The following is a 25,212-nucleotide window of genomic DNA, read 5'->3' on the forward strand; positions in this document are numbered from 1 at the left end:
CAGATCTGCACAACATGGGGTATTCCTGGCTGGCTCCTGTTGCCAAACAGTGGATGCCCTGAAGTATAGAATTCAATTAGCCTTAGCCTGCAACAATTACAAATGTAACCACTGTAAGGAGTAAGGAGCCCCTTTTGCATGGGCTACCCACAGAGGTGAAAGTAAGCCGGTGCGCCGTACCGGGGCGGATCGACTTCCCCGGCAGCAATTTAAAGGGCCTGGGGGTCCCAGCGGCTGGAGCCCCGGGCCCTTTAAATTGCCACCAGAGCCCTACTGCCAGAGCCCTGGGGAAGTGGCAGCGGGGCTCGGGCAGTGATATAAAGGGCCCAGGGCGCCTGCTGCAGCTACTGCCCCAGGCCCTTTAAATCGTTCCCGGAGCCCTGGGGTAGTGGCGGCGGGCCTCCGGCAGCTATTTAAAGGATCCAGGACTATGGCAGCTGCTACAGCCCTGGCCCTTAAAATCGCCGCCGGAGACCTGCCGCCGCCTCCCCAGGGCTCCAGCAGCAGGGCTCCGGGGACAATTTAAAGGGTCCAGGGCTCCGGTAGCTGCTACTCACCCAGGCCCTTTAAATCATGCCCGGGGCCTGCTGGAGCCCTGGGGTAGCAGTGGTGGGGCTCCAGCAGCTATTTAAAGGGTCCGGGGCTGCAACAGCCACTACCGCCCTGGCCCAATAGCTGCCAGAGCCCCACCGCCACCTCCCCAGGGCTCCAGGGATGACTTAAAGGGTCTGGAGCTCCCAGCTGCTGCTACCACAGCCCCAGCCCCAGGCCCTTTAAATCCTGATTTAAAGCAGCCAGGTATTTAAAGGCCCCACCTCTTCCCGTAGAGGTCACGCCTCTTTCGGTTGAGGCCCCGCTCCCTCCTCAGGACTCCAGAGTACCGATAAGGCCTTTAAGTTACTTTCACCCCTGGCTACCCAGATCTTGGGGCCAGGCACATAGTAGGAAGCAGGGCGACTTGCCTGCTCCCTCCCTCCCCAGAGTTTGTGGTCAGCAAGAGGCAGAGAATGAGTTGGGGAGCAGCAAAGAATTGACCCACTTCCCTTACTCACCAGACACCATAGCTAAGCCAGCATGGGTAGGGTGTAACTTACTGCTGGTATAGGCCAGTGGTAAATAACTACCTCCTAAGAGCAAACAGGAAGAAGAGGAGGAATCAGGAGTCAGGTGTGAGTTACTCCCACGCAGAGTCTCCCCAGGGCACCACTGCTTGCTCAGGACTGTGCCTAAAGTCACATTCTAACCTTAAGCGTATGTCCCTAGCTGAGTTGCATTTTGACATACTCATGTGCTCCATGAATACGATGGGCATCATCAATACCCTTTAGTTCACAAGGTCAGGCACACAGATACAAAACCTGTTCTTGTTCCAGTCAGACTGTGGGAGACTAGAAACAAACAATTATGGTTCTAATGGCTACTGTCCGCTCTTAAGTACAACTAACAAATGTGAGCAAAACACGTGAGAAAACACCCACTTATGGAAGTGTCATAAGGCTTTTATTTAACATTGAGCTATAGTTTCATCCAGTTTCTAACTGGTGACATACATTATTTCAAAACAGAAATCAGAAATAAAGTGATGATCAAATACATACATTTAAAATAACTTCCAGTGGCTTCTTCACATCAGAGGGCATCTAAGGGGTCAAAGATAAAGCAAAATATATTATGATGGACATTCTCCATGAACAGTGCCCAGCACATTGTAACAGGGAGATTGCTAACAAGTCTCCAGTAGTAGGATTTTCTTATAATTAAGATCATATATCTCTTAACAGCTCTTTATCATGGAATAAATCTCTATATAGACAAATCATTTTTCTAAAAATAACTGGAAAAGGGATTTAGTTCAGCCACCTGCCTCGAGAAATTAGCTTTTTAATTTTTGTATCCTTAACAAGCAACTCTCCCACCCAATCAGACCCTTAGTGGAGGAATTTCTCCACTTCCTCCCCTCGAGGTCATGAGTTGCAGCACCTATTTTTGGCTGAGTGGGGCTTGTTTGGACTCTGGAGGCTAGTGATGCCCTTCCTAGTTTAGCTAACGGGACAGCGACGTCTGAGCAGCAGTGGAAGCACCTGTCTTCCACAGGAGCAAGAGACAGCTGCTATTGCAGAACTTCCAGGCAACACCAAGTAGGGGAATGAGATGGACACTGCACCTTGGACTCTAAATTGGGCAGCACAGCCTGCATATAGGCTCACCAGGCCACCTCCCATATCTTCTGCTTTAACTCCATTTTCTTTATTGTTATGTATCTTGTGGTAGCACCAAGAGGCCCTAATCAAGGATTGTGGCTCTGTGTTAGGCACTGTACAGACGAGGAAAACAAAAACAGTCCCTGCCCCAGAAATCTTACAATCTAGGATAATCTAATAAACCTGGAGTTCTGCCTTGCAGTAGATTAAATATGCATAAGTGGAACTTTTCCCCACCTTTCTGCACAGCATCTACAATACCCTCAGCACCATAACAAAGTACAGCAGTACATTTTACTAAATCACATTAACTATAAACCTAAACAAGAGAGAAAGGGCAACTCTTGCCTAATGAACTGAATTTAGCTTGCTATTTGTTACAGAAACACAACTGCATAAATCAATTTCCTTCTTCTTTTTCTCAGTCAGACCATTTCATTAGAAACATCTTTATAAACACAGCAAAACAGTAGGCTCTACCTGAAATGGCCAAACAACCCTGACTACCCAAGCCAGAAAAAAACAAAACCCCTACACCGTTGACTTTTATTTCTTTACGTAACCCTTCCGCATTGCTCCACCTTCTTCCTACCACAGTCTTGCCATCTCACATGGTTGTATCTTGTGATATTTGTCCCAGCTCCTGGAGTCACATGAGTACATGAGAATCTCAGCTTTTCTTTTGCAAAGTAAGTTCCTAACCCACCTGGTTGCAGAGAAAAGTTTGAAAACAAGGACCCCAAAGGCTAAAAAACAGAAGGCAAATAAAAAGAGACTAAACTAATTATTGTTTTTAAATCTCATGATTTTTCACACACTCTCTCACTCACACATATGAATTTGGGTGGTCTGACGATGAATTTTGAATGCTTGGGGTTGGCAACACTGCAAGGAAGCTCTCCCCTCCTCCAATCAGCTTTCCTACCACTAAGGTTTGCATGAGTAGCGAAGAGGGCCAAATTTCTGATAGAAATCATCTTCAGCACGAGCCAGAGCTTCCTCATCTATGTAGACAGCAGGTCTCCTGGAGGCCACGAAGTACTGCACTTTCCTTAGGTTCCATCCCATCACATACTTTAACCAACCACAGACTGCGGCTGTAGACCTGCCAACACCAGCATTGCAATGTACGTAGACGATGTGTCCATTCTCTAGCAGCCCGTGCAGGAGACAGACAGCCTGAGGCAACATCTGTATTCTTCCTAGGATTAAAAACAGGGCACATTCCCATGAACACAGGAAAGGGAGGATCACTGTTAACAATATATTTCTCTATTCTGCTGTACTGTGAAATCATAGTGGCAGGCAAAGAGAAATCTATTAAAGCTAGTTTCTCTTCTTTCTCTGGTAGGAGAATATGAATGTCTACATAGGTTTTCTGCACTGTCAGAAATTAAGTACCCTTTTGCACAGGCTAGGCCTAAGATTTCCAAAAGTGACTAGTGATTTTGGGTGTCCACACTGAGATGCCTTACAGAGGTTTGATTTTAAAAGGGTGGATGTGAAGCACTTCCTAAAAATCAGGCCCCATCTGGTTGGGCACCCAAAATCACCAATCTCTGTTGAAAATCATGGCCTACATGTGAAACTATAGTGTCCGTTTTCCCAAATGATCTTCAACCCTCACATTTTGCTAAGTAATAGGTCCAGGTAATACAAAAGTCCATATAACTTGGACCCAGGACCTTCTTTGGCAACAAATGGTGATCTGCAGTAAAACGTGTTTAATAAATTAGTGATTCTCAATCTTTCCAGACTACTGTACCCCTTTCAGGAGTCTGATTTGTCTTGTGTACCTCCAAGTTTCACCTCACTTAAAAACTACTTCCTTACAAAATCAGACAAAAATACAGAAGCGGCACAACACACTATTACTGAAAAATTGCTTACTTTCTCATTTTTACCATATAATTATAAAATAAATTGATTGGAATATAAATATTGTATGTACATTTCAGTGTGATACTTGCGCCTGTTTTTCATTTGTGAGCCTTGTCTGAAGCCTGAGGCCCACCACCCTGGGCTGATGCATGTAACTTAGCTTTGCAGGGGTCCCCTGTGGCAGGGGACTCCAGGCAATTGCCTTGCTTGCCACCCTCCTAACGCTGGCCCTGCCCTTGCAAAAACCCCTAAACCTGTCCCATGACCCCCTGGGGGTTGCAACCCCCCGGTTGAGAAACACTGATCTAGATGAGTTGAGTACCCCCTGGAAGACCTCTGCATACCCACAGAGATACACATACCGCTGGTTGAGAACCACCATCGGTTACTTTTATATGGCCCACTGTCCAATACAGACTGAGTTGAGGCCACCAATTTTATTTCACAGACCATCATAGATTATGTTAAAACAGTAGAGCCAGAAGTGAAATGCTTTTGTCATACAGTGTTTGAGAAGCCATCCAGATTCCCTTTCATTTCTTGTCTCACTCAAAGAATAATAAAAAAATAACAACTTATATGAGAAGTATAAATGTTTCAACCAATTTAGAGGCAGAATCGGTCCACCATAGAGTCATAAGGAAAATAGGTACTAACTTGATTTATGTAATAGTATGATTACTTTAGATGAAATATACTTTAAATTCATCTAATTAAGGTATTAAATGAATTCATTGCCAAAACAAAGATGGTGTTTGTCATCAGTTCAGATATGGATGCTGTATAGTATTTAATCTGAACACTGTTTCCTCCCTCCAAAAAATCAACTTTTAATTGAACCATAACTGTATTCTTATATTTCCAATTTAAAATAAGAATATGGAAAATACACTTCACATTTTATCCAAAATGATGGGGACAAAAGCATCTCCATAAACCCATGTCTCTGTCCCAATTTTAGAAATGTGCAAAATTAGCAGCATTCACAAGTCTCTCCTGTGAAAATGCTATACACCTCTACCCCGATATAACGCGACCCGATATAACACGAATTTGGATATAACGTGGTAAAGCAGTGCTCCGGGGGCTGGGGCTGCGCCTTCCGGTGGATCAAAGCAAGTTCGAAATAACTCAGTTTCACCTATAATGTGGTAAGATTTTTTGGCTCCCGAGGACAGCGTTATAGCTGGGTAGAGTGTATTTTGCATATGCACATAGCTGAAGAAAATGGGTCTATGATTAGTACATTAGCAGTCTACTGGAACATTCTGTGTAGAGCACTGACATACCTTTCATATCATGCTCAATTCTGAACATTAAGTAACAAAGAAATCCTCCTAATCACACACCTCTCTCTATTTATGTTTTTAGGGCCTATAAATGGCAAAACTCCTACTGACAAATTGGAGTGTTTGTGTGCAGTGGGGGGATGAGGGGGCATGGAATTGGTACTGCTGGAACCATGAGGTTCTCATGACCCATTTTCTTCAACTATGTGCATATGCTGCCACCTCCCATAGCTCTGTGTTGAGGGTCACTAGGTCTTTAGGCATGGAGGACTAGATGGGATTTCCTTTAAAATTCATCAACATTGCCCTTTAATTGTCCATAGCACATGGTTAAACAATATGAAATCTTTTCCCCTCAAGGGTTGAGAACTCCCAGCCCCTATCAGTCCAAGGAGTGAGACTACAAGACTCAAACCCTCACTTTTTCCCATGGCATAGCTGAGCATTAACACCTAGCCAATCCATATTCTTGATTTCATTTTTCTTTCAAGTCTCCTGCCTCTCTTGGTGCATATAACTGACATGACAGTTCTCTGTCTGTGACACCAATGTTTCTCTGTATTAAAAATTATCCTGTATATTTTCTAGTGTGGCAAACCACTCAAGTTTTCCAACCTCCTGCTTATACATGGTTTCTTATCACTTAATCTATTTTTATCAAGGAACCAAGGATTGTAACAGCCAAATAACATATCCTAATTTATGTTACAAATTGGCGTGCTATGCATATCCTATATGATTACAAATTATTGTATGTGACAATACAGTGGCTCAATAGGCTGGCACACGACTGCAAAGAGAGAGTGGTGTACTAAGGGAGTAGGTTACCTAGCACTGCCTCTTTGGTTAAAACCAGCAGTTAGGGCAATTTCAGAGTCTTGATGTGCAAGCCAATGGTCATCAACCTGATGAATTTGCATTCGCACTAAGTGCTGAAAGAAAAGGTTTTCAAGCAGTCACCAATTTTTGGAGGGGATGGGGATATACCGAGAGCGGAAGATATGTATCAGAAATTGTTTGGATGACCTCTCTGCATATGACAAAGTGTACAGAATTCATTAGGAATAACACAACAAAGTTCCAATTACTATCACACTAATAATAAACAGAAGCTATTCAGAAAAAAAACAAGACTAAAGCAATGTAATCATGTCATTGAAAGGTTTTCTTATTACTTATCCAGTTGTAAGACAGGTTTGAATATTACCTTCAGTGCTCATGTCTGGGGTTGGCATCCAGACATAAGCAAGACCTTCCTCTTTATATAGTTTCATAAGGACCTCTGGGCTCATGGGTTCTGGATAGCGGTTGCAGCCACAGGAATTCTGAACAACATCCCACTCAGTCTGGAAGTTCATTACAGCTGTAATACCCAGTTCGTGTTTTAGCTTGATGGTTACATGCTCCACTTGCCGAGGGCAACTTCCCAGCCAGATGTTTGGCAGAATCCTGGCATTGAAAAAAAATGTAGCATAGCTCATTAAGCACTTTCAGCAAAGGAACTCCCCACCCCTGCACAAAACTCACATTTTCTGTCAGTTTATAAGGCATTCCAATTCAAAACCTGGGCAGCATGTGAAATACGTTGTTAAACACACCCATTTTGTGTCAGGTGATAAAAAGCTTCTTCTTTTATTACAATTTAACCCATAATGTTGTATTTTAAGAACCAAACTCTAAACCCAGCCCATGCAGCCAAATTCACTTCACCTGTGTAGACTGGAGCTCTAGCAAAACCATGGCCTAATTAGTAGCACAGGTCCCAAAGACACCAGTCATTCAATCCTGCAGCTGAATCTTACTAGCAGCATTGATGACAATAAGGAAACCCAGAAGACTCACACAATCTCTATGTAGAAAGAAACCCAATAGGCTCACACAATTCAAATGTGGAATGTGACAGTAACAAACTGTAAGCCATATAACTATTGTTGTTTTATAGCTACTGCCATCGCAGCGGGAAAATCAGATCAGGTTAAGCCACCACCAGCCTAAGCCATATTTTCTGTGGTAATCAAAAGAGTTTGGATTACTTCTTCCCCACATGCCTCTGCAATTCTGGAGTCCAGCCAGAACCAGCTACAGAAATGTGAACTAGTTTGGGCTCCTTGGAAGCTGGAAGAACCAGAAATTCTGTGAGAAAACTCAAGAGGATCGGAGAATTTGTATAAACAGCCACACCTTTTGGTACTTAGCCAAACCAAACCTTCAAACCTTCTGTGGTTTTCCCATCTCTAATGATCATAAAAACTATTATATGCCTTAGCAAGCTTTGGTACATAAACAAACTAAAGCACAGAAGTGGGTGCCTAATTTGCACATGCAATTAATGTGATTGCATTCCTAATATTTACATGTTTAAATCACCAGCTACACACTTACCTGGTCTCTGGCACATACAAATATCCTATTTGCATAGGTAGGTACAGTAACCACAGACACAAAATAGGCACACAATTGCACATGTAATTTTGCAAATCAGGCCCTTGGTTATTCACAGCAAAAAAAATATGGCATCAGCTTCCATGACTCCTTCCAACCTATGATGAAAGTAAGTGTAGCCCACTCGTGGTGTGTGTTACAAGTCCCACTTTGCACCAATCCACAGAGGATATGAATTGTTACGGCACCCACCTAAAGAGCCTGGGCCCTTTAGTTCAAGCTGTAGCCACGCATGCTTTCTGCTCTGTTTTCATCCCCAGTGTGTTGGCCAAGACAGCAACTGTCACATGAGTGCTTCAAAAATGAAATAGGCCAATGATGTACAGCCCACAGCTTTTTGCAAATTCTAATCATTTGGGGCCAGACTGTGGAGTCCTTGCTCCCCCAAACGAGCATATATTCACGAGTAGTCTCATTAAATTCTCATGTGAATACCCCCCCTTAAATTTGATGGTGCTACCCCCAGGAATAAATGGTCACTAATAGGAGTAAAGGCTCTGCAAATGGGCCTTTGATAATGATTATAGCGTGCAGACTACTACTGTAGGATTGCTAGAAAGCTGAATTCAGTGTCGTCGGTTTGTATTCTTTATAACTGTATTCCACTAGCACCCACAATATGCTAGGCACCCATTAAACATATGGGAACACACAGTCCCTGCCTTGAAGAGGATACAATCAAGGCACCTCTCTTAATATGAAGATGAAGAGTGTGATTTTAAAATTCTGTATTTACAGCAGGGCTACATCTCCCCAGTTTATAAAGAACTAATAAAAATGGTTCATTGGGACACATTTATTAGGCAGAAGTTGTATCTTGAGGATTGTCAGTTTAACTTATGATAGCAGTTTCTCCCAGGTCACTATGTGTGTGAGCTTGTTTGGATAGACACAGTTCATTTGATTCAGCATTAGGGAGACAGTTAAAGTGCTCCATATAAATGCCCTGGCCTACAATGTGATGGCTTTGCTTCCCCTCAGTGGTAGATGATGCAGTGGAAGTACTCTCGATGGTAATCAAGCTTTAACATGTTAGCTCTGGGAATGGGAAACTAGCATTTACACCACAGAAAACTCATCTCACTTGTCACTTCTCTTGTTCTAGTGCCTGTTCTTCATACTTTACATTTCCAAGGTGTCTGGGGTGGAGGAGGAAAGAGTTGAAATGGGATGGTCAGGATTACAGTTCCTTCATTTCTAAAACTACATACACCCACCGTAGTCACTGCTACACCACCCCACCTTCCACTTGCATAAGGGATATTGTATAGAAAAGGGGACCTAGTCAGGACTTGCTTACACATTTGAGATCTGCCACTATCATCATGGCCCCTTAGGGGCCTTGGTTGTCAGTATAAATTGAAGCAGCTAATTTTCACTGAGGACTAGATCAGTGCCTGGATGACCCCATGATTGGGAGAGCAAAATGGTGCCTTAATGCCACCTTTGTGACTCCTCTCCCTATACCGAGCTGCACTGAGTGCCCCTTGGCCACAGCGATTCATGGTATGTGATAAGAAGACAAATGTGTTCTCTGAGGACAAGAGCATCTGGTATTTTTCTTCACAGTTTTCCTGAGAGTTCAGTACATTCATAAAATAAACCCCCAATGTTTTATGATTTGGGAATCAACTAATGTACAGAGTTATCATCTCTTCCAGGGGACAGAAGTGTAGATTCTAGCAGATGATTTAACCAGGAGGGACTAGAGTCCTTAGACCAGGGGTGGATAAACTACAGCCCACAGGCCAGAGCTGGCCCCTTGGGGCTTTGGATCCGGCACGCAGCGCCACCGGCACCACATCCCTGAGGCCCCTGGGCAGGGGGACACAGGGCTTCAAGGCACACCCCCTTCAAGGCACACCCCCTTGCCTCAAGGCACCCCCCCCCAGCGCAGCTCCCATTGGCCGGGAATGGGGAAGCACGGCAAGGGCAGTGCACACAGAGCCCTCTGCCCTCTCTCCCCCATGGGCTGCAGTGCTTCCTGGAGTGGCACAGGGCTGCGGACAGGGCAGGCATGCAGGGAGCCACCCCAGAGCCACTTGAGGTAAGCAGGGCTGGAGCCCAAACTCCTCCTGTACCCCGCCCCCCAACTCTCTACCCTAAGCCCCCTCGTACACCCCACACCCCTCCTGCACCCCAACCCCCTGCCATGAGCTCCCTGATGCATCCTGCACCCCTGTACACCCCAACCCCCGCCCTGAGCCCCCATCGCACCCTGGACCCCTCCTGCACCCCTTCCCTGAGCCCCCTCCTGCACCACAACCCCCTTCCCTGAGCCCTCTCATATACTCTGCACCCCTCCTCTGCCCCAATCCCTTGCCCTGAGCCCCTTCCTTCACACTGCATCCCCTCCGACATCCCACACTCCCTCCTGCACCCCAACCCCCTGCCCCAGCCCTGCATCCTATTTCCCCAGATGTGGCCCTCGGCCCAAAAAGTTTGCCCACCCCTGCCTTTGACCAATAATTCAATATAAAATTGGGCTACAGAGAAAACACTACCTTAGAAATCGTTTCCTACGCTTATCCAGCATACATGCAGATGAAAATCTGTGGGTGCAACATATTCTATATCCAGATTATCTATCAGGTGCTTTGAGACTGTCCACCAGAACTTTTGGACCTTCTAGAGTCCCTATTGTACCTGAGTTCACAATTAGTGAATCATCTGGTGGCTTTACCATTGAACATCACCATATTTCCATTCAATGGAATGGAGGAAAATGGCAGTACACAGAGCAGAGTGAAGACTAGGGCGGTCACCTGCCTGGATTTAGACCAGATGACTCTTATGAACTGGTTTCTTGAGACCAGCTCCAGGAGTTTTGCCACTGAAGTCAATAGGATCAGGATTTGGCTTCTGGTCTTCCCTCGTCTGTTTATCAGTAATGGCTATAAAGCCTTGGTATACAGTGCATGTATTACTTAATTGGGTTTAATTGTTCTTTTATCAGGACGGCATTCATTATAGATAACGTGCAGTGCACAGTGACACCAAGTAGATTTGTTTATTTAGTCAATTTATTTAAGAGATCTAATTATGATTATTTCATTCTTTGGTGCCTGGGCTTTCTTTCAGCTTTATCAAGTTCATTCCTTTATTTTCTCTTCACTTAAAAGAGGGTTTTAGTTCAAATACAATCTGCAGAAATTGATGAACAGTTCAGTAATTGTATTCTATATATTCATCCCAGATATTCCTCACAACGGTTTCACTGTATGATAGATAATGGAAGTTAAAGAATTGTAATGCTAGGAATGATCCTTTCACAGTTTCACTTCCCTTACCAAAAAGTATGCCTTTTTTTAAAAATAATGAACTTGTTTCCTTCTGGAAGTTGCCACTTTATTTCACTAGGGAAGCAGGTTTGGACTGGGTTAGTACCGGTGGTGAGTGACCTCCTCATTTTCAGCTTTGAGCTGCTCAACAGTTGCTGCCTTCCAGCTCCAGAAGTGATTACTTTTCAATGGTAGATTAAGTAACCCTTCCATATAGTTTGAAAAACATTTACAGATTAAAGGGGATATGTAAATATAAGATCATTTCGACCATTAATCTCTTTCTCTTCCTAAAAAAGTATGACACACTGGTTTTTTAAAGTGGAATTATAGGTAGAATATGTCAATGCAAAAATGTTGTTTGCCATATTGTTGTAGCTGTGTTGGTCCCAGGACATTAGCGAGACCAGGTAGGAGAGGTAATACCTTTTATTGGATCAACTCCCATAGGTGAAAGAGACAAGCTCTGTGTCTCAGCTCTTTCACCAACAGAAGAAGGTCCAATAAAAGATATTACCCCACCCATCTTGTCTCTCAGTGTAAAAATGGCCCTTTCTTACTCAGTGTATCTGTGCACTGTGTTTCACTAAGGCCTGGTCTACACTACAGAGTTAGGTTGAAGGAAGCTACCTTAAGTCGACCTGTTAATGTATGCGTCTACACTATCATGTCCTTTACGTCGACCTAAGTTACCTCTGATGTTGACTTCTGTAATCCACCTCTGCAGCGCTTAGTTTGATTTTCATGGGCCGACTGCAAGGTAGTACAGGCGCAGCATTGTGTAATTCAACTTAATTGGCCTCCAGGTGGTGTCCCACAATGCTCATATGTGACCATTCTGGAGATCATTCTCAACATTGCAGCCAGGTAAACAGAAAATAGCCCTTCCCCTGCTAAAGCCCCGGGAATTTCTGATTTCCCATTTCCTGTTTGACCAGCATTGGGAGCATGCCAGCTTGAGCACAGCTGATCATGGAGCCTAGATGCCCCAAATATGCTCCAGCCTGGTCTGCACAAGAGGTGGTGGGTCTCATCGCTGTGTGGGGAGAAGAGTCTGTGCAGGCAGAGCAGCAGAAGAAATGCTCCAATCCACCAGAAGAAATGATGACATCTATTCAAAGATCGCTCGGGGAATGGGGGAGAAGGGCTATACGAGGAACACACAGCAGTGCTGTGTGAAAATAAAAGAACTTTGCCAAGCGTACCAGAAGGCAAGGGAGGCGAACAGTCGTTCTGGTGCTGAACCCCACATGTACCAGTTCTACAATGAGCTGCATGCGATTCTTGGGGGTGACCCCCACAAGCAACATGGACAGCTCACAGGTGTGTGAGTCTAGGGACAACAAGGAGGATGACGTGGTGGATGAGGAAGAGGAGGAGGAGGAGAATGGGAGACAGGCGAGTGGTGGATCCATTCTCTCCAAGAGCCAGGAAATATTTTTAACCCTGGAGTCTTGTGGGTCGCAGGACATCACAATTGACTTCATTAATTCGGGGGTTCAAGGTCGAATTAGATAAAGTCAACTTAATTTTGTAGTGTGGACAAGGGCTAAGACTAAAACACTACATAGGGACTCAGAAGACATGCTTAAATCCCATCTCAGACACAGACACCCTGTGTGACTTTGGGCAAGTCACTTAGGGACCAGCATCTAAGGGCTCCTCTACACATTGCTTCAGGCCACACCAGAGAGGTGTTAGTCTGCACTAGCCTGTTGTGCACTGACTGGCCTGTGTGGACCCTAAAAGTTCCCCAGTGCATGCCAATGTAGTCCTGTTTCAAAAAGTACAGTACTACCTTTGTATACTAAGGAACTTCTAGTGCAGGGATTCTCAAATTTCATTGCACCGCGACCCCCATCTGACAACAAAAATTACTACATGACACCAGAAGTGAAGACCAAAGCTTGAGCCCACCCGAGTCCCACCACCCTGGCTTGGAGGGCCGAAGCTCAAAGGCTTCAGATCCAGGCTGGGGGCCTGTAACCTGAGCCCTGCCACCCAGGGCTGAAGCCCTCTGGCTTTGGCTTTGGCCCCGGGTGGTGGGGCTCGGGCATTGTCTTTGGTCCCAGCAAGTCTAACACCAGCCCTGGTGACTCCATTAAAACAGGGTCTCAACCCACTTTGGGGTCCCGACACACAGTTTGAGAACCGCTGTTCTAGTGGATGGCAGGAGGGTCCACATGGGCCAGTAAGTGCAGGACACACTAGTGAGGACTAACATTAACATCCCCTTCATGCGGACTAAAGCGTCCTTTTGACCTGTAAACTGAGGCAACCAATGGGGAATTATCACTCATAGGGAATTATCACTCATAGAAAACAAACATGGAACCTTGTGAAGTCACTTGTACAGTTACTTTTCTGACTGTCTCCACTTTAATTATTTTTAACTATGCAAACATATATCGTGCTTGGATGATTCTCCTCCAAGACTCTTTATAGTCTTGATTAAATCATGGCAGCTGAAACCACATATTTATTTCATGTAATCAATATATATGCAATAGTTTGCTCACCCATAAGGCCATACTGAGTCTGGAGCAGTGAAAGATTAGCGTCCTGATGCATTTTTGCAGAGTGGATTGCCACTTTCAAGCTAAGAACATAAGAACGGCCATACTGGGTCCATCCAGCCCAGTATCCTGTCTGCTGACAGTGGCCAATGCCAGGTGCCCTAGAGGGAGTGAACCTAACAGGTAATGATCAAGTGATCTCTCTCCTGCCATCCATCTCCACCCTCTGACAAACACTGTCCACCAAAGAGCCACACCACTGTGCCTTTCAATCCCAGATCTTCATCTGCAGCCTACAGCCAATCCAGCATCTGTGGCCTTGTAGAAAACAGAATGATTCAAGCCTTCAAGGTTTATCTATTATCTGGCACAATATCCCAGAAGGTCTGCTTATACCAACGGCTGACAGCTTCGGTCAAGGAACAGTACTTTGCCGGAGTCAAAGTACTTCACACAGGTAATTGGCCATAAAGTCACTCTCAACCTGCAATTTGTTTATATTGCTGATCTCATTCAGATCAGTCAGTTCATTATTTTGAACACAGAGCAGTGGATTCTTCCTCTGAGGCCCACTCAAGATGTAATCTAATGTCATCGAAACTTGAAATTCACTTCACTTGGCCACTCAGGTACTGCACTACCACCTCACTTGGATTAAGGAAGATCAAAATAAGAATTTGAGGATGCCAAGAGGAATACTAATATACAGGGATAAAAAGGCATCGTGATTCAGCTGAGGTAACAAAGAAAACAGTCTTCAGGTTGACCAAGCCTTCCCTCAAGGCTTTTATTCCCGAGGGACTAAGGATACAAAATTTATAGCAAAAGAAAAACTTATTTTACATTCCAAGAAAAGCAATACAAATAATCCAGTCTGCATTACACCAGACTTCTGCAGTGCCTAGATATGCATGGAGTCTTATCTCTGCCAACTCTCCACTTCTGATATTATTTATTGGACCAACTTCTGTTCATCAAATTGTATTGTAGCACAGTATCTCAGAGATCACAGATGACTTGGACCTACAGTGCTGGATTATGACCTCGGTTACATCTGTGTATAACCTGAGTAACTCTACTACTGTAAATCTGTAATAACTCCATTAACATCAGTGTAGCTAAATCCACTGGGTCTAGTCCATGATCATCTCAATGAAGACTATCCCCTATGATATATTACTTCCTACTTTATTCATCTTAGTTTTAAATGATTCCAGTGATTATGCTTCCACTACTCATCTTCTTCTTCTTCTTCTGTTTATTTGTTGCAGCTCTATTCCAAAACCTATTTCCTCATACCCAGCAGATTTAGAAAGACTGATTGAGAGGGTATGATGACTGACCTACTTTCTCATAGCTAGATGTCCTCTCCCTCCAACCAAGAACTGAAACACTCTGTGCTGTGGTTTGACTTGGAATGCCACTGCCTGCACTACACCTATTATGTGGATACATGGAGGAATTCAGTCTCCAAGACTCTCAGTTAACATTTTTCACAAGAAATGGGGGTAAACAGTGAGAGAGCAAAATCTGCAGACAACCGAGAATTATTCTGGATAGTCAGGACTAGAGAAGTTTGTTAAAAATTCCACAGGTACCAAACATAGCGGAACAAATAGGCAGAACAGTGGCGGTAATACACCTTGGAATAAGTAATATGAACTACTCCCATATATAAGTGGGTTCTAAATTAACTAAAATAAACCAGGAAAGAAAACAATGTGTCACTGTGGACAGCAAAATGAAAACATTACTCCAAGTGGAGGTCAGAAAGCAACATTAGACTATACAAATAACTGCATTTAAAGTAATACTAAAAATATGGTAACACCATTATACATATTAATAGTAAACTCACATCTGGAGTCCTCCATTCAATCCTGGTCATACCATTTCTAAAAAGATACAGGAAAAATTGAAAAGGTCCAGAGATAGGAGATAAAAATGATTGGCATCATGAAAAGATTTCCATATGAGGGGAGACAGAAAATAATAGGCCTATTTAGCGGTAGACAGAGCACGACATACAGACAAATAAGAAAGCACATGGCAGAGGTATATAAAACAATGACTGGAATAGAGAAGGCCAATTGGCAAAGCGTCTGGGGAAGGGAGGGCAAAAGGGACATTTTGCCCCGGGCCCTCCATTTGAGTGGTGCTGCAACCTAGCGTTCAGGGTCACAGTGCCACTCGGGTTTGGCCCAGTGGTCTCTCCATCATGATGGAAGGGCAGCCAGACCAAACCCAAATAACCCCGCGCACCTGGTCAAAATGTCCAGAGTGGGGAATTGGGACAGGAGCTGAGCCACCACTGCAGGGTGAATATGGCGCAAACTTGCTCTCCAACTTCCCCTTCCCCCTCCACTTCTCCTCAGTGGTAATTTGGGGGAGGGGGGGCAAAGAGGGGCTCAGTTTCAGATTTTGCCTCAGGCCCCTCTAAACCTCTGTGCAGCCCTGTCAATTGGATAATCTTATTAATCCTTTCATAACACATAAGCAAAGGGATATCCAATGAAATTGAAAGGCAGCACATTTAAAACAGAGAAAAAGTTTGGGGCAGGGTGGGTGGTTGTGCACAGGATAATCAACCTGTGGAACTCATTGCCAAAGGCCAAGAGCTTAGCAGGGTTCAAAAAAAGATTAGACAGATTTATGTAATATAACTGAATCCTCCCATTATACATATAATAAAAATATAAAGGATATAAACATTCATGATTCAGGCATAAACAAACCATTAAGAGGAAGAATATCCCCTTATGTGATGGTTATTCCACATATTTCCTTCCTTTCATCTTCAGCTGAAGTATCTGGTACTGGCCACTGAAGGATACTTGACTATCTGGATCACTGGTCTGATCTGGTATGAAAATTCCTGTGTTCCATTAAATACACTTTACATGAAAATAAAAAAAACAAATCAAAATAACTCCTTATCTGATGAAACAGTGGAGTAGAATTGGCAGATTGAGGCCCAGCTTTTTCAAAGCTGCAATTGTTTACTCTGAGACCTGACCCATTCTGCTGGTGACTTACTGATAAAGTTCGCCTGCAGACCAGTCAGATCAAGTTTTACAATGAGAGGCTTGACTTGAATAGGATTGAGTGAAAACAGCCAGATGCACTGAACTACTGACAGCATGAGCAAAAACACTACTGACTGGAGTAAAAGAAGAAGAAGAAGATACAAGGATTTGCCAGCAGTATGATTTATTCATTGAAAACTATTCTCTAATAGGCACGATAACATCAATTTTATCAATAAAGACACATAAAACAGCCATAATCGGAGCAAAAGCCAACACAGGAAAAGAGCTGATTAATGGGGAAAACATATACTGCTGAAATGACATAGCAGCAACCTTGTTAAGGCTACTTACGCTCCAGAACAAAAGCTTATTTTTATCTAATGCCACAAGCAGAAGGAATATAATTTGGTGATTAGAAATTCATCCTAGTTTACTACTAAAGCTATAAGGTTTTTAAGTAGAGAATGCAACTGCAGGTTTTTAATTTAGGAGAATTAAATAGACTACAATATAGTTCCAATGGGTTTGTTTTTTTCCCGCCTTTCATTGTTTGTGGCACCCTGATGAAAAGCAATTAAGCTCTGGCAAATTTTCTTCTTAGATGTAATTTGGACTACTTATCTGGGATTCTCAGATGGGAGCAGACTTGGCAACTGAAAGGAAACACCTGCTTTTATTACTGCAAAACAACACAGTTTATCAGTCTGCAAAATTTCTGAAGCCCTTGAACACTCGTTGATATGCTTAATACACTTATTTATTCAGTGTTCACAAATTTATTTATGAAATATGGCATCAAAGAGCCTGGTTCACTGATCTGCAAGATGAACAAGTCATTAAGCCAATCAACCTCAAGTTAACAATGGAATCAAATGAAAACAAAGGCTAAGATATAAAAATAATACTGTGCTGATAACAGACATGAGCCTATGCTGACATTGAGGTGCTAAGCAACTCGTGTAGGTGCAGAGCACCCTCAACTTATATTGATTTGAGGAGAAGAATGTTAGAAAATTCCAGAAATGGAATTTGGCCAAATCGGCAGCCCCCTGCTCCAATATGCAAAAAGGATGGAAAACTGCCCTAGCAAGGTGGCTAGGGATTCTCAGTTATACCAGTCCCTGATGCATCTCTCAAATATAAGATGTGGAAGGAAGCATGAGCAGAGTGCAGCATGCTCCAGTCATTCTGGGTTGATGGAATTACCCCTAAGGGGCAGTTATTGATGGCATGAATTAAAGCATCCCAGTAGCTATGCTCTTTTACATCACAGCCTGAACTTGGCTTACCCCAAGGAAAGAGGAAGTGAAAAGGTGGATTTAAGCCAGCTTTGCTCCTCTGCCCCAATCAGAGCTCAGCTGGACCCAAGGATCTGGCCCAATATTTTTTAAGCCTCTAAAAGCAGAGGGCACACCCCACTGAATTCAATTGAGACATTCCTGCTTGTCAACCCAATTAATTTGGCCCTACAAAATAAGTAAAATAAATACATAAATAAACAAAACCAAAACCCTTAGTCAGTTTCTTTATAGCTTATAAGGCGGTGTTAGAGTCTTATGAGATGCAGTCAACCCTATAAAATGGTGTATAGTAGAATAAAACTACTTTGATTCTGTCTTCTGTTACGGGAATGTCCTAGCACAACTTGGCGTGGTCATGCAAGGCTTTAAGTATGTGACCATCCTCAACTTTGAAAAATTAAGCGTTCTCTTCCCCATCACTTGATATGTAAGCCATGTTACATGAGGCTGCATTTTGCATTTGTGCATAAAAGTTAAGAAAATCTGTGTTTCAGATGGTTATTTATATACACTCCAGTGCCTTAAAGGAGTTGATGTCCAAAGTTAGCCCTGTGAAATTTGCAGTCAAATTTTACCTTCTAGCATCCACGCTCAGGTCTCATTGACTCTGGGGAGATGTTTGCATACTATATACAGCAGAAAACAGAATTTGGTCCTCTGGGACCTGATTTTTCCCTCTCTCTCACCGGTATAAACTGGGTGTAGCTCCACTGAAGGAAATGGCATGTCACTGGTGAAAAGCCAGGGTGAAAGAAGAATCAGGTCCAGTGGGCTCATGCCAAATGATCTGAGGAGCTAGTCATGAAGATGGTTTCTCATTTGGCTTCAGAGAATTAATATGTAAATACTCTGATTACAGAACACAGCTTAGTGCATTGGTTGCCAACAGTTACTTGCTACATATGTCTTCATCACATTGCCAGCATTCAAATTTGTTTTGAATTAGAACAAATAATGATGAATGTGAGGTACAACAGGCTGCTTAACAAAGCCAGATAGAAATGAGCCATGAATCTGTTGGCATCAGGAACCAGGATTTCTAACATTAGTGCTTAATGATGAGACTGATGCCACTACTAGCACCTTTAAAGTTAAAATGCCTTACAAAATTGGTTAATGCCCCTAAGGATGAAAATTAAGTAAACAGTTCAGAAGACCAAGGCATTGCTGGTGAAAATGTCTTGTTTCATCTGTGTCCTAAGTTAACTTCACAATCTAAACTTCCCAAATAATGAGCTGTGAACCTACTGCCCAAAATCCTACTGCTGTGATCCATTGGGTACACATTAGAAACAAGCCCTGAAGATGAAAATTGTGTAATTGAAAATTAACTTATTTTGGCTGAGAATTGGCTTTGTAGACTAGTCCCAGTATATAAATATGAAGATGACTGAAAGTCTCTACTAGACATGAAGAGCCTAGAGCTTTTTGGAGGAAGCATATTCAGAATGTGTGGTATATGAAGAGGATGGAAATGGCCCACTTAATGTCACTCAAATGCAACCCCTTGGACAAGTTTATTTGTAGTTAAAATGTCTTAGTTATTCATATTTTTTTAAAATAACACCATAGTGAATAGTAAGAATTGTTAAGAAAGCTAGAGACAAATGCTGGAGAATTACAGAGGGGAGCATTAGGCCTTATAAATACTAATAGAAAAAATCTGAAAAAACTCATCTGACTATAGTGAGAACTCCAAACAGTTCTAAGACAAGGTTACACCCCAAAGCACAATCATGGGGACAAGATGGCAGGACCCTTCAATTGTATATAATGTCCCAATCAATTGCTAAATTATAAACCCAGGAAGAGCAGTATTGACAAGGGACGGTGTACTGCCAAAATTTTAACAGGACTGCAGGACTCACACTCAGTGCAACAGCAGAAGAGCCCTGTCTCTTCCCTTAAAGAGCTTAGTCTATTTAGCTTAACAAAGAGAAGGTTAAGGAGTGACTTGATTACTGTCAGTAAGTACCTACGTGAGGAACAAATATTTAATAATGGGCTCTTCAGTCTAGCAGAGAAAGATAGAACATGATCCAATGGTTAGAAGTTGACGCTAGACAAATTCAGACTGGAAGTAAGGTGTAAATTCTTAACAGAGAGTGTGATTTAACTTTTGGAACAATTTATGAAGGATCATGTTGGATTCTCAACCACTGATCTAGTCTGAGCTCCTGTATAACACAGACCATAGAAATTCTAAGAATTATTTTGGGGAAGTTCTATGGTCTGTGTTATACAGGACGTCAGACTAGATCAGTGGTTCTCAACCAGGGGCACATAAACCCTTAGGGGTATGCAGAGGTCTTTCAGGGGTACATCAACTCATCTAGATATCTACCTAGTTTTACAACAGGTTACATAAAAAACACTAGCCAAGTCTGTACAAACTGAAATTTCATAGACAATGATTTGTTTATATTGCTCTATATACTATACACCGAAATGTAAGTACAATATTTATATTCCAATTGATTTATTTTATAATTATATGGTAAAAATGAGAAAGTCAGCAATGTTTCAGTAATAGTGCGCTGTGACACTTGTATTTTTATGTCTGTTTTTGTAAGCAAATAGTTAAGTGAGGTGAAACTTGGGGGGTACACAAGACAAATCAGACTCCTGAAAGGGGTACACTAGTCTGGAAAGGTTGAGAGCCACTGGACTAGATGATCACAATGGCCCCTTCTGGCCTTGGAATCTATGACTCTCTTCTGGCACTGGAGCAATAGGAAGGGTGATAATGTGAGGTGTACTCTCAGAGGTGGTAGGGAAGGGAATTTTCCCCCAGCAGTAGCAGGAGGCTCAGTCCTAACCTCAAAGAGGGCTAAGTGCAGTAACAGGTAGAGCTTTTTCCAGTGGCAGAGGGACCCCAAGAGGAACTGTGTCCAGTCCTCTTCAGCCAGGACTGATAACCATATGGTGGAGTCCTGAGAAAGCTTTGGAAGTCAAGAAGGGGAAATAATTAGTTTGACTAGAACTTTTAGGAAGCTGGCCTACAGCCGTTTGTTTCTATGGGAGCATAAAGTTAACAAGCGCTGGGAAGGGAGGAGTGGTTGTCTGATTATTTTTAAAACTACTTTTTACTTAGATTTACTTTGTTGCCTAGGATTATGATTTCATCTGCTTTGAAATAGGAACTGTGGGCACTTTGATAAAGGTATTAAAAGTGGTCAACTGTAGTTTATGTAAGTACCTCTAGATCCTTTGTCGAACACTATTATTGTAACGCTGTAAAGTGTTACTCAGCCCTGGATAACAGACAACCTTACTTCCTACACCACAAGTGTAGTAAGGAAACTGGATTTGTTTGTTATTTTCTCTATCTCCTGTGGTGGAAATGTTGCCTACTGGAGAGCAATGAAAATGCCTCTCTGGGCTGACCATAAAGGATATGAGCTCTTACAGCCCACAGCTATAGTGCCTTGACTCCGTAGCTCAAACTGTAGCAACTCAGGCTTTTAGTTCTAGAGATCCCTGGTTCAATCCCCATGTGTAAACCAGGAAGGTGGACATCACAGAAGCACCTCAGTGTTAGGGTAAGTTCAGCAATAAAGGATTTAGCCTTCTGTAGTGATATCAATAGGCTATGTTGTGCTCATGGTGAAATTCACACAAATGTGAACGGTCCACATAAGGCCTTCCACATCTCTGAAGCCTGTTACAGAGGGAGGGGCACCAAAGGCACAGCATGTTGGGAAACTCTGCACAACTACCTGGTGGAGAGTAGGGTGTTTTTCCACAAAGGCTCTGAATATGCCAGTTTTGGGGTTGGCTAGAGATACACATATCCAGTGGGCCAAAACTGCAGGGCAGAGAGGCAGCAGCCATTGAGAGTTTGTTTTGTGGCCACAGCCCACCAACAGACTCTATGGGTGAATGTAGCTATCTCACTGCTCCTCCTTCCTCACTCAACACCCTGTTCAAAGTCGAAATACTTAGGCTGGGTGTTTGAAGGGGTTTCACCCTTAAAGAGCACACCTAAAAAGAACTACAACTACTAACATTTATCGCTTTCACAATCTTGTTTGCATTTCACTTTTCTCCACATTAAAAATTAAATTCATGTTTTCATTGCATTTCCTCCCTTTTTTCTCTCTGGATGCTTATAATCATATTCAAATTATGCAGTCTCACCACAGGAAAAAATAAAATAAAAAAAGGACCCTAAGACATTTCATTCTAATTTGCAACTCTTTTTGGTCTGTGTTTTTCCCCACACTAATAAAAAGGATTTGAAATCCATATTTCATATAGGTTGGCGACCTGCATAACACTGCTCAATTTTTGTCATGGTTCACTGAGGACTTTCACAATAATAGGAGTTACGCACCTAACTCCTTGAATTTGAAATGAAATTTTCCACAGCACAGCATTAAAGCAGAAAATGAGAGATTTTCAGTTAGAGCCCTTTATCTTCTCTCTAGGAAAGCAGCAGTCATTCATTTGTTTTGTTTTCTTCTGCAGAAATAAAACAAAACTCAAGAAAATATAGCAGCAACTCTGTAATATTTATTTATTCTCAGGAAATAAAACAGTAATGTTTCTGAAACTAAACTTCAGGGAAACTAAAGGAGATATTCAGGTTTTCATTTTTAATAGCTTTTATGTTTACAGTTAAAATACAACAGGTTTCTTTTTTACACAGAGAAACCTTGTTGAATTCGTCTTTCAAACATCAAGGGTTTTTAAGTGGCAAATCTGCGTCTATTTTTGTTGTCTGTTTTATAAATTCCTAAGGCATGAGGGAAATTTTGCAGGTTAACTGTAGTTCACCGGTTTTTAGAGAGATTCTCTACTCTAGTTCCATAGTTACAATAGCTAAGCAATGTTTGCTTATTTTATATAGGGCATTTTGGGTCAGAACCACAAAGGGACTTAAGTGCCTAAAGCCTAGTTGAAGGTGCTACTGAGATCCACAACCTCTCTGCCCCCTCCCCCATCCATTCAGTTGCTGCCCAACACTGTAAATGCCTAAACTTATCTTGGCACCTAAATTTTTGCTGTAAAAATTCTGTGGGTGCCTAAGTTTCTACCTCTGAGCATAAACACTGTTTCCTCCCCCAAGACATCCAGACACCTATCGCCTGCTTGAGCCACAGCATGGTCTACAAACTGGGGAATAACAGGTGTTCCCTCCTCCTTTCCTGCTGAGCTCTTTTGGATAGAGTTAGGCACGTGCGCAAGAAATGGCTTAGGTGCCTACACAGCTGACTTCAGCGGAGGCTAGCGGCTCCTGGCTGTAATGGAAGCAGAGAAGGGCAGGGTTTAGGATTCACCCCTCTCATCAGTTTGTTAGGTTAGGTGGCTCCCCATCTAGCATGCTGGCTTCTTTGGATCAGATTCTTAGGTGTCTATCTCTTCCCATTCTTTTTACAGGAAGTCTGGGCACCTAATTCAGGCTTTGCAGATCCCATTTGTGTTCCAGTCATTTTCTAGGCACTTAAAAGTTAAGCATTGCAATGCTGAGTGTTGCAACACCTATGTCACCTTTATGAATCTGGGCCTTTGTAATTTAGAAGATACTTGTTTCAGAAATACAGTATACACCTAACAAAAAAATCATAGGAAAAAAACTAAGTCAGTTTGTAATCATATCAGCTTGTTGATTATGGGCGATCAGTTTCCAAGAAAGAATAGTGCTGCATTCTAGCCTTGAAGCACTTTCCCCACAGTGCTGGCTGTGAGTGAAAATGACTCAGATTTTGGAATCCTAGTCAATTTCATTCACAGCTGGCAATGTAGGCAAACTGCTTCTGTATAGCAGCACAATGCTACTCTGTCTCTGACAGCTTGGACCTTAAAGGATAAAAAGGCAGTAAAATGGGAAAAAACAATCAAAAGAAAAATAGAGAGACAACAAAGAAAGAGGAAAGTAGTAATAGTGGAGATATACCAATCTCCTAGAACTGGAAGGGACCCTGAAGAGTCATTGAATCCAGCCCCCTGCCTCCACTAGCAGGACCAAGTACTGATTTTGCCCCAGATCCCTAAGTGGCCCCCTCAAGGACTGAATTCACAACCCTAGGTTTAGCAGGCCAATGCTCAAACCACTGAGCTACCCCTCCCCCCTACATTACTGCAAGAGTAATGACCCAAACCAATTTTCCCTCTAACCATGGTATCTCAGCTAATATTTGATTAATTGGACCATCAAGAGTTGCCTTTTGATAGCCCACAGGGTGAAAACAGTGTAAATCACTTTGTTTAGACCTATGGTTTCCTTGCCAAGAGGGTTCCTCTTCTTGCCTTGGCTTTTTTCCCCTGAAGAAATGGGATCAGTGTCCATTTTCCTTAAGAAATAAGGAGATCTTATGCAGCAACACAGCTGTGTGAATTTCCATTCAAACAGCAGCAATGTTTTTAAGCAAATGTTACACATTGTCAGCTAATTTAGGAAAATAACCATTTTGACATCACCAGCCAATCTCAGCTCACTGCTGTTTTACAGTGGGGAGATCATTCTACCCTGCATAATGACTCACTCACAACCATCTCTCTAAGCCCTTGTCTACACTGCAGAGTTTTGTCAGCAAAAGGCAGCTTTTGGTGACAAAAGAGTGGACGTGTACACACTGCAATGCCACTTTTGGCAACAAAACTCTTCACTCTCACAGAGCGTTAGCGTGGCTGTGTAATGTAGTGTTGTGGCTGTGTAGTTGCTGTAAAGATCTAGTAGGATGCCCATGGAACTATGGGATAGAGAAACCTGCATCACGTGACACAGTACCTGCCCCAAGAGGCATTGCAAACCCTTCCCAAAACACCGTGTGGCCAGTTGCACAGTAGGATAGCTATCACAGTGCACTGCTCTCTGTGTTGATGCAAGAGCTGCTAGTGTGGATGCGCTCCAGCGACACAAGGAGCATAGCGTGGGCATGCAACAGCAGTTTAATTAAAATGCTTTAATTAAAGTGGCATAACTTTTGGGGACAAAACTCTGCAGTGTAGACATAGCCTAGATAATCTACTCAATCAGATAGCCAGTTCCCTTTCTCACATACATACAACAGAACAAAATCCAGACAACAACAACAAAACAAAACAAAACAGGAAACTACTAGGAGGGATGCTAAACTTCCTCGTTCACTCATTTTACATTGTTACTGCCCATTCCCTACTGCTGGGGTTGTAGATTGTGTGGTTAGATTGTAAGCTCTTTTTAGCAAAGGCCTTGCCTTTACATCTGTTTGTCAAGCACCTAGCATACTGTTGGTGCTGTACAAATAGCCAGCTGCTTCTGTGAAATAGTAGCATTATTTTAAATAC

General features: G+C 42.8%; 1 protein-coding gene across 3 annotated transcripts in view; it reads right to left on the minus strand.

The window, feature by feature from the left end:
• Positions 1-1,483: 1,483 nt before the first annotated feature.
• Positions 1,484-25,212, minus strand: part of EPM2A (EPM2A glucan phosphatase, laforin) — a 50,017-nt gene continuing 26,288 nt past the window's right edge. For all 3 annotated transcript variants that reach the window (XM_045008516.1, XM_045008515.1, XM_045008518.1), the window contains exons 3-4: positions 6,579-6,820; positions 1,484-3,403 (exon numbers count right to left, since the gene is read on the minus strand). In XM_045008516.1, coding sequence (XP_044864451.1) covers positions 3,129-3,403; positions 6,579-6,820 — 517 coding nt within the window. In that variant the 3' untranslated portion in view covers positions 1,484-3,128. The remainder of the gene's footprint in view (positions 3,404-6,578; positions 6,821-25,212) is intronic.

This window comes from Mauremys mutica, chromosome 3 (genome assembly GCF_020497125.1).
Source record: "Mauremys mutica isolate MM-2020 ecotype Southern chromosome 3, ASM2049712v1, whole genome shotgun sequence".
In the NCBI taxonomy this organism is placed as follows: domain Eukaryota; kingdom Metazoa; phylum Chordata; order Testudines; family Geoemydidae; genus Mauremys; species Mauremys mutica.